Source organism: Mercenaria mercenaria, chromosome 3 (genome assembly GCF_021730395.1).
Source record: "Mercenaria mercenaria strain notata chromosome 3, MADL_Memer_1, whole genome shotgun sequence".
In the NCBI taxonomy this organism is placed as follows: domain Eukaryota; kingdom Metazoa; phylum Mollusca; class Bivalvia; order Venerida; family Veneridae; genus Mercenaria; species Mercenaria mercenaria.
Window position 1 is genome coordinate 55,864,569 of NC_069363.1, and position 18,926 is coordinate 55,883,494.

General features: G+C 34.7%; 1 protein-coding gene across 4 annotated transcripts; it reads left to right on the forward strand.

Annotated features, from left to right (window-relative positions):
• Positions 1 to 2,158: 2,158 nt before the first annotated feature.
• Positions 2,159 to 17,615, forward strand: LOC123524664 (uncharacterized). 4 transcript variants are annotated; one of them, XM_045303012.2, is made up of 11 exons: positions 2,159 to 2,317; positions 2,657 to 3,375; positions 3,765 to 4,537; positions 8,350 to 8,450; positions 8,875 to 9,177; positions 9,728 to 9,799; positions 11,033 to 11,134; positions 12,041 to 12,166; positions 15,839 to 15,892; positions 16,266 to 16,288; positions 16,877 to 17,615. In XM_045303012.2, the coding sequence occupies exons 3-11, from the start codon at positions 3,936 to 3,938 to the stop codon at positions 17,438 to 17,440; spliced, it is 1,947 nt and encodes a 648-aa protein (XP_045158947.2). In that variant the 5' UTR covers positions 2,159 to 2,317; positions 2,657 to 3,375; positions 3,765 to 3,935; the 3' UTR covers positions 17,441 to 17,615. The 4 variants fall into 4 exon arrangements, with proteins under 4 accessions (XP_045158947.2, XP_053394606.1, XP_053394607.1 ...); XM_053538631.1 differs by lacking the exons at positions 2,159 to 2,317; positions 2,657 to 3,375 and adding an exon at positions 3,424 to 3,587 and having other exon boundaries at positions 3,936 to 4,537; XM_053538632.1 differs by lacking the exons at positions 2,159 to 2,317; positions 2,657 to 3,375; positions 12,041 to 12,166 and adding an exon at positions 3,527 to 3,587 and having other exon boundaries at positions 3,936 to 4,537.
• Positions 17,616 to 18,926: the final 1,311 nt, after the last annotated feature.

The following is an 18,926-nucleotide window of genomic DNA, read 5'->3' on the forward strand; positions in this document are numbered from 1 at the left end:
GGGTTACATCAAGTCTTGAAACTGCAAAGCATTGCCCCCATCAGTCCTCTCAGTACTTTGATTATAATGGGTTTCCTCATGTGCAATGGTAGGTCATAAAAAGTGCCAGCTGGCGGGGATAACTTTTATTTACTCTGTCATGTGTCTTTGGAACATGGTTGGGGTACGAGTAAGGTTAGGTACCCCATTAAGTTCCTAGGGGTGGTTTTGGCTCTGACTGTTCCAAGAAGATGCCCCCATTGAGTTCCTTTATTTGCTCGTTTGTCCTAGTGTGCTTGCTTTGTGTGAGTGTGTGATGGTCGTGTGTGCGTCCAAAAAAAAAAAAATAAGAAACGTGGAAATTCCACGAAAACCAGGTTTTCAATTGCATCAAGCCAACAGGTTCTTTAAAAAGTGGTCATATTTTATTAAACATATATTTTTTATTATAACTATGATCATATTTTTCTATTTTTAGTTAACCAATGGCATTAAAATGACCTTTCTGTCACATAAAAAGAACATTGGATCTCAGTGAGATTTGAAACGACACCCTTCCATTCCAAAGCACAAAAATCTATTTTTTTTTTGTTTCAAATATGACCCCATTTTTCTATTTTTAGCTACAATGACCTTGACCCTGATCCGAGTGACCTTAAATACATTCCCAAACTTTTCTGTTTTATAAAAGCTATCTACATAGCAAGTATACTGACAATAAGTTTACCCAAACTAAAGATATCGAGTGGAAACCATTATTCTATTTTTAGTAACAGCGACCCCAAATATCATTCAAAGCTAATTTTTCAGATAAGCTTGCTGTACACAAAGTTTGGTGACAGTAACCTAGTCCAAACTAAAACTATAAAGCAGAAACCACCTTTTTGATGATCACACTGAGAAAAAAATCTATTTTTAGAGAAAAAATCTATTTTTAGAGAAAGATCTATTTTTAGTAACTGTGACCTTTACCTTGACAAAAAAAAAAAAAATTAGGATCTCAGTAGAATTTGAACCGACTTTCGTCCCATTGACTAAAAAGTAGCTTTTGGTCCAACGCTCTATACCACTGCGCCACCGTGGAATTTTCTAAGTGCGAAGATTAAATAAGTTATCCTGACCTTCAACTTGACCCAAATAACCCCATATACAATCCGAACCTTGTTTTTTCTATAAGCTACCTATAGGCCAATACATCAATGAAAACTAAAGTTATTGTGCGGAAACCAGTTTTTCTATTTTTAGCAACAGCGACCTTGACCTTAATCCAAATGACCCCAAATGCAATCCCAAGCTTTGTCTCCTTATCACCTATCTACAGGGCAAGTTTGGTGTCTATAGCTTGTTCAAAACTAAAGTTATTGTGCGGAAACCAAGTTTGACGCCCTCCCGCCCGCCCCCGACGACATACCCCAATGTAATAACTGGTTTTCTACGAAAACCTGGTTAACTAGCGAAACTAAAGGTGAAATATAGTGCATATAGCGGATTTCAGAAACCATTGAAATGTTAAAGGTATGTATGACATATGCTGATATAGGTTTGCTACACATCGGATTCGGGCTAAGTGGTCTAGTGGTATCATATGTCGCCGCCCGCCTTTGTAAGTTCTTTATTCCATTTGCATGTTGAATAGAATGAAGCGCGATGTTTTCCTTCCTTTCTCCCAAATATAAATCCGAATGGACACCTCTGGTCTTCTACAGTCGTTAAAATTTCACAAATACAATGTGATCAAAATTATTTAGGTGTGACTTTATTTTCTTCTGAAAAACATTATTTTGCTTTAACTTCCATTTAATCATCCAATCCATCCTATCCGAAAGAAAAAAATACACGGGATATATCATCTCGTATATCCCAATAGACCAAAAAGAAATATTAACTTTAAGTTACAATAGAAGAACATTAAAGCAAAGATTGCATTTTACTTGGTTACATATGCAAACCACTGTCAGACAACCTGAAAATTCAACTTGCATTCTTACAAGTCCATGCTTTTATTTGACATTCATGCAGTTACATAGTGCCTATTTTCTTAGTCTATGACATTCATCTTGTTTTCGGACATTCGGCAATCTGATATATAACATTCATTGTATTGGCTAATGGTATACTTCATTGTGCACTACATGTGTAGAAATTGCATATCTATTGATTGATACAATATAACTAGTTGACATAAGCTCATGGGCTATTTTCTGACAAACATATATAAAACTGAGATAAACAATGATAAAGCAGCTAAAAAGGAATACATATTAATGTGTTTAAGCATATTCAAAACATATATGTTAAATAAGATACTAAGAGATTTAGATTAGAAGTTGATAGTAAGGTAAGTTTTTTTTTATACAAATCAACTGTTTATCATTAAATAAAGCATTACATATCGTTTACAATAAAATTATGACCGGGCACTTGTCGTATCGTAGGCTTTCGGTAGCATGCTATATACCCGGTTACAGGACGTGTAGCCACAAACATTACCCGAAGAGTTTGTACGGTTTAGTATTTCAGTACGAAGGGTTATTTCCCTTGAACAGCAATTTTATGTGTAACTTTAAAACGAAATTAATTTAGCTCTATATCTGATTGTTTTCACAACTGTTTATTACCGTTTAATCCACAAACGCTTAAGTAGGCATCAATCAGTTTATTTTTCTTTTCATCAAAGAGTACACATCAGTGACACCCGAAGAAGACACCACTAGTTAGTATGACGAATGAAGCAGGTCAGATTGCTGCATGTCCGAAAGCAAGATGAATGTCTTAGACTATAAAGCAGACATGGTGTAACCAAACTGATACCAAATTGATAAATTGACATTTAAGAATGCTACAGTATTTTCAAATCTCAAAATCAGATAGCGATACGGATATATAATAAATCAAGATGCAATGATTGCCTCATTACTGTTTCATAAATCATGTCAAGATTTCACTTCAGAAAATATACGATTAATCGTATGCACACAATTTTGTTAATATCTAAGCAGACAAGTATCTCATGTCTCCTTTAAATGAGAAAAGTAAACAATTGAGAAATGTCGTAGACCTTTCAAAAATCGCTAGAGAAATAAACAAATAGATCTGTTCCGGTTTTAAGACTTTTATAATCACAGAAAAAAAACTTACATAAATATAGCTATCGGGTTTCCATACCTTTTAAAGACAATGTCGGTTTTAAAACATAGCTCGTATATAACAGGAAACCCCTCGAAATAATATGTGAAAATTAAGACAATCCGATATAAATTCCTTCAGGTACCCTGATGATGCTCCTGTGCTGGAAACAAATACAAACATACTTTTTGACGTCAATCTCACAAAAGAACAAATCTCTGACCATCGGCGTGGGAAGCATAGGGTCATTCGAATATCCCACACACACTTGTAGGTTTAAAATACAAAAACCTTATTTTCAGTAACCCATGGTCTAATGCGAAAAATCATATGTTTGCATTACTATTGTAAAGTGTCAAATTTATCATTGAAACATTAAGTTGGCTCAAAATAGATCTACATATCTTAATTTTTAAAACAGAATACAGAAATGAATGAATACAAAATTGAAAAAAAATGTAAATGAAGAACTACTGCATCAGGTAAGAGAAATTTTACATGTGGTCCATATTTAGGAATTTGTTATATAGCAAAAGATAGCAATCTAAAGGTAAAAGACTTTTCATCAACCTTATAAACCGTTTCATTTAAAACAATAAATACACGAAAAAAAACAAAAACAACCCAGATCACTTAAAATGTTCTTTAACCTTTTATAGCTCAAACCAGGAAGATATGAAATTACAGCGTTAACACACGTTTTCATACAACTTTATTTTATCATTGTCACGCAGGCTAAAAATTAATTTTATTTAAAGTGAAAACGAGTGTAATAACGTATATTCTGCAAGAGACTGCTAAAGTTCTGAATACTTTATCAAATATTCAAGATGAATCAAGAGATGGAATGGACATTAGAAACATACCGGCTGGATGAGCTTGAAGGAAAATTTGATTTTCCCTGTGTGGTATGTGTTAACGAGGGATACTATTCTGAAACAGACGCCGAAGGCTTCTCACAAGGGGATATAATGTCAATTGATTCGAAATTGGTAATGCATAAGGTTGCTGCAAATTTCGCCGAACATGTAGAAGACACAAAACTGCGAGAAAAGGACTACATTGAACTTGAACGTGAAATTCTCGTGCCGTTAAATTACAAGGGCAAACTGAAAGTATTAAGGAATATAAAGAATTATGAGAGTGTAAGAGAATTAGCTACTGATTTTCCAAGATATGCGAAAGTTAGAGAAAATTTTAAAGTGACTACGGAGGAGAAAATAACTGTCACCATTCAAGCTGGGACTGTTATAGAACTGGACAGAATACTTCCTGGATCAATGCACGGTCCAAGCCGAGAACCGGATAAACTTGTTATACAGTTTCAACATTTAAGTGGGCCTTTGGTAGTAGCTGTGCCATTAAATGAAAGGGGAAAATTCCGAACAGTTCCTGATGATAATGAATATACGATAAAGGAAGCCATAGATAGGTGAGTAAAGGCTCTAGACGATCAATGAAGCAATTGATAGGTGAGTAAAGATTATACACGATATATTTTTGTTGGGTTAAACCTCGCACCGACACAATTATAGGTCATATGGCAATTTTCCAGCTTTGATGGTGGAGGAAGACCCCAGGTGCTCCTCCGTGCATCATTTCATCACAGGCAGGCACCCGGGTAGAACCACCGACCTTCCATAAGCCAGCTGGATGGCAATCAAATATGAAGAATTCAACGCCCAGAGTGAGGCTCGAGCCCACATCGGCGAGGGGCAAGAGATTTGGAAGTAAGCGACCTGAACCGCTTGGCCACGGAGGTCCGATAACGAAGCCATTGACAGGTGAGAAAAGGCTCTACACGATCAAGGAAGCCATTGGCAGTTGTGTAAAGGCTCTACACAATCAAGAAAACCATTGACAGGTGACTAAAGGATCTACACGATCAAGGAAACCATTGACAGGGCTAAGTAAGGGCTCTACACGATCAAAGAAGCCGTTGACCGGTGATTAAAGGTTCTACACGATCAAGGAAGCCATTGACAGGTGTGTAAAGGCTCTCTCAAATGTCATTTGTGTATATTGTGTTTATATTTACATATGTTTATAACAAGGAAGATAAAATGTATCGGACTATGGCACCACGTGATAAGCCTTTGAAGATATGAGATAAAATAAATAGCTTTTATCAACTTTTTGTGTAGATAAAAATCTATCATATTTTATATAATGTTATATTGTTTGCAAAATGCAGACATAATAAATTGTACGATCAAGTGAAATCTGTTAAGACACAACATTTTATTTGCTATGTCAAAGAGTTTCCTTCCGCTGGTCTTTTGATTGCTTAAGGCATACAAAGGGTGCAATTATAATATGTATCATAAAGACATTTCATTTTGGTCAACTGAAACAGCACTGTAATATCATCGAATTCAAGTTTAATTAAACAAACATTTAACAAAGCAAGGAACCTCACTGATTATGCCCACATCAAAATGCTGAAACAAATATCCTTAAAGTTGTCAGTAGATCTAGTAATAATGTTAATATGCAAAAGTGTTTTACCTGCTTTAATATCAGTCTTTTCGATATCAGTTCTAGAGAGATAGAAATATCTTAGGTGTACGTCTCCTGAGCAAATACTTGACTGGTCTCGTAGATAACATATATATTGCAAATAAAGAAACAGATGCGTTTGTAAAATGCTGTCTGTCAAAATAGTACATTTATACGACATCATTCAGAAATACATTTTAGTCAGAAATGTGAAAAACTCTTATTTAAACATTTCGAAATTATTGAAACTTTTACGAAAAGCGACATGATATCAAAGTATTCAGTTTTATTCTAAAGTGATCAGTGACAAACATTTCTACAAAAGAATACCAAATGATAATGTTAATATGGCTGTAACTTAAAAACGAGTGACTACGTTCTTTGAATCTACTTTTTGTGCCCCCACCTCCCCATAAGTGCTGGGGAGCATATAGATTTGCTCTTGTCCGCCCGTCCGTCCGTCCGTCCGTCCTTCCGAGAATGTTGTGTCGCGCCTAGCTCCAAAAGTATTTGGCGTAGAGTCACAAAACTTTACAGGAATGTTGGTCAGCATGTGTAATTCTGCACCTGGGATTTCGCGTCCGGATTCATTCAGTCATGTAGAAGTTATGACCCCTGACTAAAAATTGGTCATTTTAGTGTTGTGTCGCGCCTAGCTCCAAAAGTATTTGACATAGAGTTACAAAACTTTACAGGAATGTTGGTCAGCATGTGTAGTTGTGCACCTGGGGTTTCGCGTCTGGATTCATTCAGTTATGTAGGAGTTATAGCCCCTGACTTGGTAAAAAATTGGTCATTTCAATGTTGTGTCGCGCGTAGCTCCAAAAGTATTTGACCTAGAGTCACCAAAGTTTACAGGAATGTTGGTCAGCATGGGCAGTTGTGCACCTGGGGTTTCGCGTCCGGATTCATATAGTCGTGTAGGAGTTATGACCCCTGACTTAGTTAAAAATTGGTCATTTTAATGTTGTGTCGCGCGTAGCTCCAAAAGTATTTGACCTAGAGTCACCAAAGTTTACAGGAATGCTGGTCAGCATGTGTAGTTGTGCACCTGGGGTTTCACGTTCTGGTTCATTTAGTCGTGTAGGAGTTATGGCCCCTGACTTAGTTAAAAATTGGTCATTTTAATGTTGTGTCGCGCGTAGCTTCAAAAGTATTTGACCTAGAGTCACCAAAGTTTACAGGAATGTTGGTCAACATGTGCAGTTGTGCACCTAGGGTCTTGCGTCCGTATTCATTCAGTCATGTAGGAATTATGGCCCCTGACTTAATTAAAAAATGGTCATTTTAATGTTGTGGCGCGCATAGCTCCAAACACTTTTGTCCTAGAGTCACCAAAGTTTACAGGAATGTTGGTCAGCATGGGCAGTTGTGCACCTGGGGTTTCGCGTCCAGATTAATTCAGTATTGTTGAAGTCATGGCCCCTGACATTGGAAAAAATTGGTCATTTTAATGTTTTTTCGCGCGTAGCTCAGAAAATATTTTACCTACAGTCATTATTTCACTACACAAGACCAGACTTCTTGTCCAGACTTACTAAAAAAAAGTTTGTGAAACATGTTTGTTAAAATGTACTTGACCTAGAATCATAAAACATTAGAGGATTGTTTTATAGCCTATGAAGTGTTCTCTTTAGGATTTTACTCAGATAGGCCAGAGTTATGGCCAACTAAGTGAAAAATACACATAAGGTTCTTAAAAGTTTGTGTTGCAAACATCTTAAAAATTGTTTAACCTGAGTCATTAAACCATGTTACAGTGGCGGGGGGAGGGGGGGGGGGGGGTGCACCTGTGTCCTATGGACACGCATCTAGTTCCTTTTGAACTTTTGTCCTTGCTTTTTGTTGGCTTCCCTTATGCACAACAACAAAACAAAGACTTAGAGGATTGTTTCTTTTTCTTTCTTGCTAAGTCATCATTTAAAACGTATAGTCATTTTAACTTTTAGAGTACAGTAGACACATTATTAAGAGATCACACAAAGGACCACCAAAAAGTTGAGTCTTAATAGAATAGGCTTTTAACAGATTTTGATAAAGTTTCATCTTATGCACCATATTCCATATATATGTTTTAAGATGGGGAATATTTACTGTTGATGCTTTTATTATGTTCGACGGTGAAAAAATGTTTATTGAGAACACGTTTAGAACAGAAACATTCATACACCGTCGTTCAACAGATATCTTTAAAAAAATTCATGTGGCCGCTGGTCGCTTAATGAAAAAGTCGTTTAATTGGATGTTTTTATAGAGTAAAAATGTTCGGAATTTAAATTGGCCGTTTTGTAAAGGAAGTCGCTTAATAAAGCTATTGCATTCACATTGTTGACTGTAGTTGTACAAAGTGTGTATTATTGTTTCAATTTCTGAAATTTGATATACGCATATAACATAACAGATGGTTTACGGCAATAGCGTTTACTGACAAAAAATATATCAATGAAGTATTAAGCTGGATATATATATTTATTTGATATGATTTTATTTCACAATGCCAAAAATGCATTTTATATCAAACTATATGTAAATAAAAAAATCAAATTGTTCACTAACTTTGTGAATGAATAGTTTTCAAAAAGAAAACGAAAGGTAAATCTTGAGAGCATTGCAAATGATCATTGTCTTCTAGGCTTGTTTGTACCTTACAGGTATAGTCTGTTTCACATTGTCTTCTAGGCTTGTTAGTAACTTAAATTTATAGTCTGTTTCACATTGTCTTCTAGGCTTGTTTGTACCTTACAGGTATAGTCTTCCGCAGCATGTAAGTTTTATAGACGACAAAATTAAACGTGTCTACACGCAGGATCTTCTGGAAGGAATTGAAAATATGAGCGCAATTACAGGTAATGCCAGTGGTATTTGTGTTTATATTTTACTTTCGTAATATTATAAAATTATTTGAATACCGTATAAAAAATAAAAAAGGTCTGCTAGGCCAGTTAGTTGGATTTTGCAATATCAGTTTGGTAAGCGTATTTAAATTTTAACATTCACTGACCTAAAATAAATCTCAGTAATTTATTTGTCCTGATCAATTCTTGTCCAATTTATAACCTAGGCCACAGTCATCAATATATAAACGGGGATATCAGAAAAAGGAACAATGAAACGTTTTTGTTGTATCAAAATTTATTTCTCAATCCTTCAATACTTCTCCAGTGTTTGGAAAAGTTATAATATACTTGGGATGTTATGCTTTTACATTTCTTGCTACTATTTAACATACCACTAAGTCTGAAATAACATCTTCACCTTTTCTCAATCTAGAAACACTGCGATTAAACCGCCTTATTACTCAGAATGTCCTAGTTGGGCACTACAAGCCTTTAGATGGAAGCGAAACAAAGGATACTGAAAGATTTCGACAGAGAACTCTAGTTGTGTTGCCTATTGACAATCCTGATATTCGTGAAATAGAAGTAAACGTTCTTAAAGGTGTTACAGATGATGTTTATGAGCAGGTGTTTCTTGTGAGAAATGTGTCAAAGTCTAACACAATGGACATTGTTGATGGCTCATTGTACGTAGACTTTGCAATGAGACCAGGAATCAAAATCATCTCGCATGATGGTAATATATAAGAGCCCTGCCATAAGAAAACCAACATAGTGGCTTTGCGACCAGCATGGATCCAGACCAGCCTGTGCATCCGCTCAGTCTGGTCAGGATCCAAGCTGTTCGCTTTCAAAGCCTATTGCATTTAGAGAAACTATTAGCGAACAGCATGGATCCTGACCAGACTGCGTGTTCTGGATCAATGCTGGTCGCAAAGCCACTATGTTGATTTTCTCATGGCGCGGCTCATTTTGTTATTATTGAATTGTAATTGTTGATTTTTAATTAATTGTCTGCATACGAACAAGGCTACATAGCAATAATCTGTGAAAAATGTTATATTTATCTACAGAGGTATCATTAAAAAAAAACGACATAATTCTTTTAGAAAGCTCTGCTGTACCTCGGATCACTTTTGGTTGACCATATTTACCGGGTCTATGTTATTTTTGAATAAATATATAAAGAAATGACTGAATACAAAAAAAATCTGAATAATAATCAGTTTACTACCTTAAATATATACTAATATGTATATATGACTTTCATACATATACCCCATCAGAGGACACAAGCTGTGATGAGGATAAGCCACCACCCCGGCCTCCTAAACCAGGACAAAAAGCACCTGCAGTTGGTAAAGTATTTTGTTATGTATAAAACAAGCCTTTTTAATGTCTTATCTCGTATAATTGATTAACTACTAAACATGCATCGCTGGAGATATTTACAATAAGATCACTATAATCTACATGAGCCAAGTGCGAACGATTCTTTTTACTTTTTACAGTTTGATGGCATGAAACACTTTCTCCTACTGCTATTAAATGTTTTAACATTTCTGTTTCACCTCACTTACAATGAAATGACTTCTTGGCTTTATCTTTTCACGATACAATGTACATGTATTTTGATTTGGCCCTATTTTGGTCTTAAGTAGCTTTGCATAGATATAGTTCATTATTCTTGAATTGAGAAGTCTTATCAGTAAACAAACATATCTAGGAGTTATTTGACATACGGCTTTGATCTGCGAGAAGGTATTTCTAAACCCGTTTTTTATGGCGATGTGTTTTACAAACTTCGTAAGATCTTGGGTCATGATAATTTTCCAAATGTATTTGGTAAAATTATAAAACGTTTTATTAAATGGGGTTACGACCCAACTGTTTTGAGACATACCGCATGTTTAGTGTTCAACCCGTTTACAGTTGGACACTACACTTCCCTCTTTGATTGTGTCTGACGGAAGAGGGGGAGAACGCTATGATAAGCAGTTTTTAAATCCTACTAGGACTGAACTGTTTTGGTATCTGTCTTCTGGCCTGTTTCGTCGGGCCCTTAAGGGTGTTTCTCTTGTTGCTCTGTTTTCTGAAAAGGCATTGAGTACATACGTTTTTGGTTCTAAAGGTTTGCTTTTTATATATTTATACACGAGCATTTTCGTGTTTTACATGCCATGCCTTTTTGTTTCCATTACGTGTGTTAGAGATTCACCTGGAGGGGATTACTTTTATTTACACTGTCCCGTGTCTTTGGAACATGGTGGGGGTAAGAGTGAGGTTGGGTGCGCACCATAAACCGGTTTAAGCTCCCCAGTGGTGTTTTTGCCACTGACCGTTCCAAGGCAGTGCCCCACTGTGTTCCTTTGTTTGTTCGTTTTGTGCTGTGTTCCTTTGTTTGTTGGTTTTGTCCTAATGTGTTGGCTTTGTGTGTGTGCGCGTGTATGTGTATGTGTGTGTGTGTTTGTGTTGTACGCGTCTGCGTGCTGTGGGTTTCGTTTTGGGGAGGCTGCGTTTTTGGTACGTGGCATTCCCTGTTTGATATTTGTCTTTGTTTTTTTTTTTTGCTTTAATATTTCTTCGAGCAGCACCGAAGCCACATCCGAAAAAGAAGCAATTAAAGAAGCCGATAATTGATCATGTTAGCGATGACGCTGATGACACTTACATAGTCCCTGAAGCTGGAACAGGTCAGTGTTTTAGTATTGCTTGGTCGGGTGATTATTATTGCCATACATCATTTACGTTTTCTGTGAAGATTGTATTTCTGACATATACTTTTTGGATTATTAAGGAAATATAGATTTTAACCTAGTGCTAGGAAGTAACAACAGATTTTACTGCCTCAACGGCCTGTTTCTTTAGCTTAATCGAATACGCGTGATGACATTAACATATTTCGTCGATTTTTTTACTCGTAGATTTTTTTTTTCAATAGTAAAAACTTATTATCATATGATTGTTGCAAGATATCTTAATAAATCACCTAACTACTGTGCAAACGGGAGTTAACCTTCGCAACGCTTTTGAAATAATGGAAGAAATCAAGATTCTTCCCGCTTATTTACAAATATCAAGCACTCATTTTTACTCACTTTATCATTTTTTAATGTCATATATATATTCTAAGCCAAACTTGGTAAAAACGAACATGCTAAAAAACTTCTCATAAGCTGTGGGCGAGTAGCTTTAAATTCAACATTAAAACATGTCTCGCCAGGTGACACTGATCGTTTTCACTCATAAGTTAAACAGGTACAGTTCGAATAACCTTGAATGCTTTATTTGCGATAAACACATACTTCCTAGTGCAGATTCCTGTAAACACACGTAGATATAATGTTAAATATATTTTGAATCGTGTTTTAGTAACAAGTACAGTAGTGTATTTAAACGATAATTGTTCAACCAATGAAAGAGATTTTTACCATTTATTATTCGAAGGGATGTTCGCTGAAATAGCGAACAGTGTAGACCACGATCAGTGACGTGCAGGCTGATATTGGTCTGCACTGGTCGCAAAGGCAGAATAACTTGCAGCCAGCAGACTAAAGGTTAATTAGATCAATAAACAGTTTTTGCATGAATTTCAACAGACCAGAGGAAAATGTCTCCGAAAGCTCAAACGAAGAAACCTGCTTTGATGAAAGCATCCAATCCACATAAATCGCCTGAAGTGAGAGACTACCCATATGATTACGCGGCAACAACTAGCCCCAGAAGTAATTTTTTTTCTTTGTACCTCATATCTGCATGGATTTTGTATAAACCAAATAACCATTTCTTAATCTTACAATTAATCTATATCTCAAAGTATTTCAGGAAACAATGGCTTTCACTAAATGTTTAAAGTTTTTCTTGCTTTGTGAAAGTAACATACTAATAAGTTTGATGATAGTATAATAAACTGTTACAACAAGTCTTGTATATCTGCGACACAATTCACCGGAAAATCAGTTCCCACTTGAAACGGCAGTATGAATTAATTTTTAATCGCAATGTTGTAAAATTTAACAGGAGTATACGAATTAAGTAAAATCTAGAACGAAATCCCCTGGAATTTTGGAACGCAAGCAAACAAAGAAGTAGTAGATTCGGGTTGATCGAGACTGTTCATGAGAGGCAATGAAACAGGCAGCAGCCCTCAAGCACCAGTTTAAGCGGGGATCTATTATATTTGTGCTCTGTTGTGTCTCCATAATCGTGAAGGATCAGAAAATATGACAACACTGAGTCCAAGTACGGGGAGGCTCAAGTTAAAGTGAATTATATTAAAATGATGAAACTTCTTCTTCACATGGGTTTTTCGCGGTAACTAATCGCTGTAGATGATGGTTCGACTCCTGACTCCAACTAAAATATTCATATGGCCGAGAGAGCCTTCAACAGAGCAATTATAGTGGAAGGAACTAAGAAATAATCACTAAGAGAGTGAAATATTTCAAATGGTCTATGAGATTTCTAATATTTTTCTACCCAGGAAATGTTGTCAAATGTGATATTTGTGCAGATAGCAAAGTATGAGGACCATATATATGGGTTTGAAAGAGTTCTACATTGTTCAATTTTCATTAAACGTCAGTGTTTTCCTCGCTTTGATCGTCACATCTTCAACAACATCAGCATGTTGTTTAGTGTCAGGACTGGTAGCTTTTTTAATACAAGTAGGAAGTTGTCTTACTGTGCCTAACTCAAAATTTAATGCCGCAATTAACATATTTTTATTATTATGTAAGCAGGTAATGCTAGTAGATAACAACGCACCTTTCTATTACTCACTCATATTACTAACGTTTGAATGATAAACTTAACAATTTGTATTAACACACTAATACACAGGTCTTTATAAAAAATATTAGATTTACATATGTCCTAGCCTTTTGATGATAAGGTGACGATTTTACAAGAAAATAATGCGGGTTTGTGGAGTTAATAGGTCTCTGTCAACCACAGCGCAGGAATATTGTCAAACAATCTACTGTACCGATAAGGGGAGGTAACACTGGGTTGGAGTTTGGGTCTCTGTAGAACTATTTTCCTTCTGTTACAAACATTTTGTATTTACGTAGTTTTGCTCGTTTATTACGTCATTTATCCGAAAAACCTTGCATAAAATCTGGATCCGCCATACGGAAATATAAACATTCTTACAAAAAATTACAACTCATAAATTAGGTCCATGTTTCGGGGAAAAAAGTTTGAACATCACCAAATCATAGAAAGAATGCATTGTTTTACATGAAAATTAAACAGCATATAAAACATGTATATTATTCTATAATACCATTGTCAATTTACTCATATATATATTGAATTCCGGGAAAGGACTGCATGAAGGAGCCACACTTCTGGACAGTTCAGCGCCTTTAAAAACTCACCATTTTTAAAAAGCTGTTACATGTCTTCGTTAGATGCATTTGCACGAGTGTTTAAACTTAACATAACTAGGTAAAACATCGTTTTTGACAATTGTTTACATTTATTTCTTTACAAATGGCATTCCTTTTTAAAGGGGAACAATTCCATTAGAATATTTTAAGTACCCAATTCTATGGGACGGAACAGTAAAACATGTATTGGACAGAGAAGTTGTTTGTCAAGATGTTGTTCGTTTACTAATAATTTCTTTTTGTTTTGTCATACACTGCTAAACCTTAACAAGCAACGTTTTAAATTTTTGAAACTTATATGAAACCAGATATCCCCAAAACGGGCCAAAATCTAGCAGTACGTAAGGGTGGAAAACGTAGAAATACCTACTACCTGATAGATATACATGTAAGCTGATCACTACCAAATTGAATGTAGTCCAATTATAAATAGTCCTAATCTTTCTTCTTCCCAATAGCATCATGTTTTCTTTTACTCTACCGCGTTTCAGTAAAGCATTATATGTCGAAATCGGCATGTTTTTATCGCATTTATGTCATTGAAAGGAAGCGAAAAGGAGTTGTATCTAATGAACTGAAGTTTTCTAAGTTAACACGCCCTTTTCGTTTTCTTTCTCTTTAGTAGCGATATAATTCTTTATTGGAATATAAGTCTCTGAAAATCTGATATGCTAGAAGATGTAAAAAAAAATACGTTATAAAGTAAGTGGATTTCACATGAAATAAAGAACATCCGGATTTGGTGCTTTTCAGCCTATACGCAGACGAAGCACACGATACACACAAACGATGCGCTTCACGCATTGTAGGCTGATCACTACTAAATCAAATGTACACTTAAGTAGGTCAAGTCACAAGTAGTCAAAATATAAATAATCCTTTTTTCTTTTCTCGTACCCTTTCTCAATAGTATCGTGTTTTATTTTACTCTACTGCGTTTCAATATGTATGTGTAGCATTCTATCGAAATCGACATGTTCCAATCAAATCCTAATTAAAAGTGGTTCTTTATGGGAATATAAGTCTTCTCTGAAAGCCTAATGTACTAGAAAAGGTCGAAAAACGTTAATAAATAAAAGTGTTTTATATGAAATTTTAAAGAAAGTCCGGATTTATTTGTATTCAGCCTATTGTGTGTTTGATACGAAACACGATATACGATAACTGACATAAGAAATTGTAAACATTTCATAATTATGCTTGTGTACAGTGTATAAGAAATTTTACAAGCAATTCTTACAAACTATTATTTTTCCTGTAAAATAGACGTGTACAAAGTGTATGAATCACTGCAATCATTCATCCTCCACCTCTGTTTCATGTGGGGAAGTTGGCAGTTACTTGCGGAGAACAGGCTTGTACTGGTACAGAACCCAGGAACACTGGTTAGGTAAACTGCCCGCTGTTACATAACTGAAATACTGTTGAAAAACGACGTTAAACCCAAAATAAAACAAACAAACAAAAATGTGAGAAATGAAATCTTAGTTTATTTCAGGCTTGTCCGAGTATGGGAAACAAATGAAATTATGATTATACGTTTAAAATTGATCGCTAGTAGCGTCATTCTGTAAATTATTTTATGATGTGTTTTGATAAAGATTATAATTGTGCACACGTAGAAAACAGATTTTCATAAGCATATGAGTCTATATAGCCTCAGAAGAAGTTTGTACAGTTTGAATGATACATGTCCTATCTATTATCAAAGTTGGTCAAGGAAAAAAACACGTATAATATAAGAAGCTTGAACTAAAAATTATATTTTGGTATTACTTTTTTGGTGTATATGTCCGCGTTTCCTACCCGCTTCCACTGTATAATGTAAGCATATGTTTTGCGTTAATTTGAGAATACATATACATGTACTAGTATCACAACTATGTACTAGTAAGTAGTCACTTATGTTCTACATTTATGAAATATCTATGCTAAATGTGACACAAAAATGGAATCATAATAAATGAAAAACTAATTTACACGACAATCTTAAAAACATTTCAGATACTGGAGATTATTCGGGTTTCAGTTTGGCCGATATGGACTTTGCAAGTCTTGGTATGTAGCATCTTTTTATGGAAGTCTTACCTTAGTTTAATTAGACATATAGTACCAATATGTATGTAATCAAAGAGTCTGAAATCTTTATTAACTCTAAATGGTTTGCAAAACTAGCAAAGATAAAAGTATCAATATGTATATATTCAAACCGAATAAATTACTTTTTTAAGTCTTTATTAATTTTTAAATGAAATTGCAAAATTAACGAAGATAAAGTGCAATTATTACATTTAGTTTATTTATTACATAAAACTTGCCAGAGTTAACTTGCTGGAAAGCTAACAACTTTGTTTACTTTGATAAGAATGGTAGACTGATTGATCTTTCAAATGGCAAGAGTAATATACGTCTTAATATTGCATTATTTCAGATATTGGAAAAAACAGCACATTGGTAAGTTAATTAAGTTACAGACTTATAGATTAATCCATCTTATAAATAGAGCAACTGGCTATTTACAATCACTACTAATTATGAAAGCAAACGACACGCCTTTTACCATAGGTAAGTAAAGAAAAGAACTTACATTTATTTGTAAGTAATCAGTGTTTCATCCATATGCTTTGTAATAAGATGCTTCATCAAAGTCTGTTAGATAAGGATATGTATATATGTCATTGTAGGGAACTTAAAAAGGAACATTTGTTATTTTTAACCCCTTGACTAGATTTGAGTTTATCCTAAAATCAGTTATAATTAGACAGTTTCACATAAATTTGTACCATTCTTGACAAAAGTTTTTTGTTTTTTTTTTTAATTTCAGTTTTAACTCATTTTGTTATCAGAATTACTGTAGCGTAAATGTAGAATGTTTATGTATAATATCTAAGACTTTTGAACGAGATTATTTATCTATATTTTATTTTGTAATTGTATTTGTAATGGTTATTATACTATAGATTTTCAATTAGCTATGTTGTCTTTATTTCAAGTCGGATTTTTACCAGGAGAAAATTAGTAAAGTTACAAATGAATTTTCAGAAAAAGAAATTGGTGTCAAATATAAAAAGTACTTTCAAAGGGTTCAAAGGGTCCAAAGAGAAGACAGGGACAAAATCAGTGGATGGGTCAAGTGATAAAATGGTGACAAATGCGACGCAAAGAGCTTCTCTTCAGGCACATAGCGATGATGAAGAGGAAATACAAGGATTGTATGAGGAGATAAATGAAAGCGAGATGATGAAATCTCCATTTCCAATAACTCAAAAGTCTTTAAAAGACAGCGTTGAAGCAGACAAGGGGACGCATATGAAAACTATTCAGTACCACGAAAAACCCGTGAAACCAACGGCACTAGTACAACCATCAAAGGTTACTCATTCAGAGAACAGAAAACTTTTCAAGGACTTAAACAATAAGGAGTTAATTCAAAGGTTACAATTATGCGGTCTACCAGAAATGGCAAACTTTTGTGAGAAAGAGAAACTTAATGGATCTTTCTTTAAAACAGTAAAATCAGAAACTTTGAAAAGAGATATGAACTTGAAGGGGATACAGTTAGCTAAATTCATCCAAATGAGGGATGCAAACTGGGTCCCCACATAATATAACCTGTTATTTTTGTAAAATAGTTAAAAGCTTTCGACTTCTGCTAAAGCTAAGAAAACAATTTTGTTATGTTTAAAATTTGCATTTAAAACCATTCTGAATTGTATAGAATCTGACATACATGCTTGTTTTTTGTTTTAAATACAGCAATATACTGTCGGTTATAAAGTAACTGTTTCAAGCGTTTTTTCTTATCTGAACGAAAAATTTTCAACGAAAGAAAAATAAATCCTCATGTCGGTCCTGTAAAAATATTATAATAAATTGTCAATGCATAATCTGAATGGCAGAAGATCAGGCTTGATCAATAAAACTGATAAAAGATAAAACGGTTTTGTTAGATTCCTATCAAGATTTGTAATTAATATGACCATTCTTACCGAAAAGAACGAGCCAAGATTAGGAACCGTATGCGAACGCACCCAGGTTCATTTTGATTTCCACAAAATAGGAAATAACACGTCAAACATAATCGAAATGCAAGGGGCCTACAATTAGAGAGAGAGAGAGAGAGAGAGAGAGAGAGAGAGGTGGGTTTATCATTTCTCTACACTCAGGAGAAATGTGTTTACTTTCAAATTCAGATATATTCTAAGGAACAAATTCAAGTAAAAAATCAAAATTTTGAAAACGAATATTTGGATAAAAATAGTTTGGATAATGCTGACATAAACTTTACTTAGGAGATGAACTTTTAGACTAAATTCGGTTGGTTTTTTTTTTCTCGTTCTTGCTGTCTTCCACAGAATGAACGACTTTTCGACGATATTGGGACGATGTTGTTATGCCTTTTCCTTTGAGCCATTACGGTGCCAGTCCGGTAGTGCTTAAATTTCTTTGTGCTAGGTGTTCCCAAATTTTCATGGAATCTAAGTTTACTTTTGTTTTGAATGGAAAACATTACATACCAAGTGTATTTAACAACTGACAAACTGAAAGTCATTATTTTCTGTTCCTTCCTCTGTTTCAAGTAGGAAAATCAACACCTAAAGATTGTTGATAAGAACCCAGTTACGATGCTCTTTTAATTAACTACAATGAAATGTTCATTGTTTAGTGTGATTTTTACAATGCTGCTCCTCACAACAACCCACCCCTCTCTCTCTCTCTCAAAAAAAAAAAGAACAAGGATGACTACCCTCTGCAAAATATGTATGTGACATTATTAGATTAATTGTTAGGGTTTAACTGATGCTTTCTGATATATTTATATTATTACTTTCCTCTAGTTAAAAGACGATGGGTTACAAAATCAGGATGAACGAACACGGGACCTCCAAAAGCCAGCTATGTTGTTAATATATGGTACAATAAACGTTTGAATAATATTTGAACATTAAATTTTCAGTCTTGTAGAAAATACTGTTTTGTATACAAAAGATTTTAAACATGATTTGAAAGGGATACTGCTTTCAGTGTCAGTCTCAATTACACCTACTTTCATGGGTCAATGTGTGAAATGGCATCTGTTACAGCCAGTGTC

What these genes read in the sequence shown, in the direction of transcription:
- LOC123524664 (XM_053538631.1), top strand. Translation starts at nt 3,540, where the DNA reads ATGAATACAAAATTGAAAAAAAATGTAAATGAAGAACTACTGCATCAG. An exon ending in ATGAAGAACTACTGCATCAG is followed by an intron (nt 3,588 to 3,935) that starts GTAAGAGAAATT and finishes CAAATATTCAAG; the next exon opens with ATGAATCAAGAGATGGAATG. An exon ending in TTGGAAAAAACAGCACATTG is followed by an intron (nt 16,289 to 16,876) that starts GTAAGTTAATTA and finishes ATGAATTTTCAG; the next exon opens with AAAAAGAAATTGGTGTCAAA.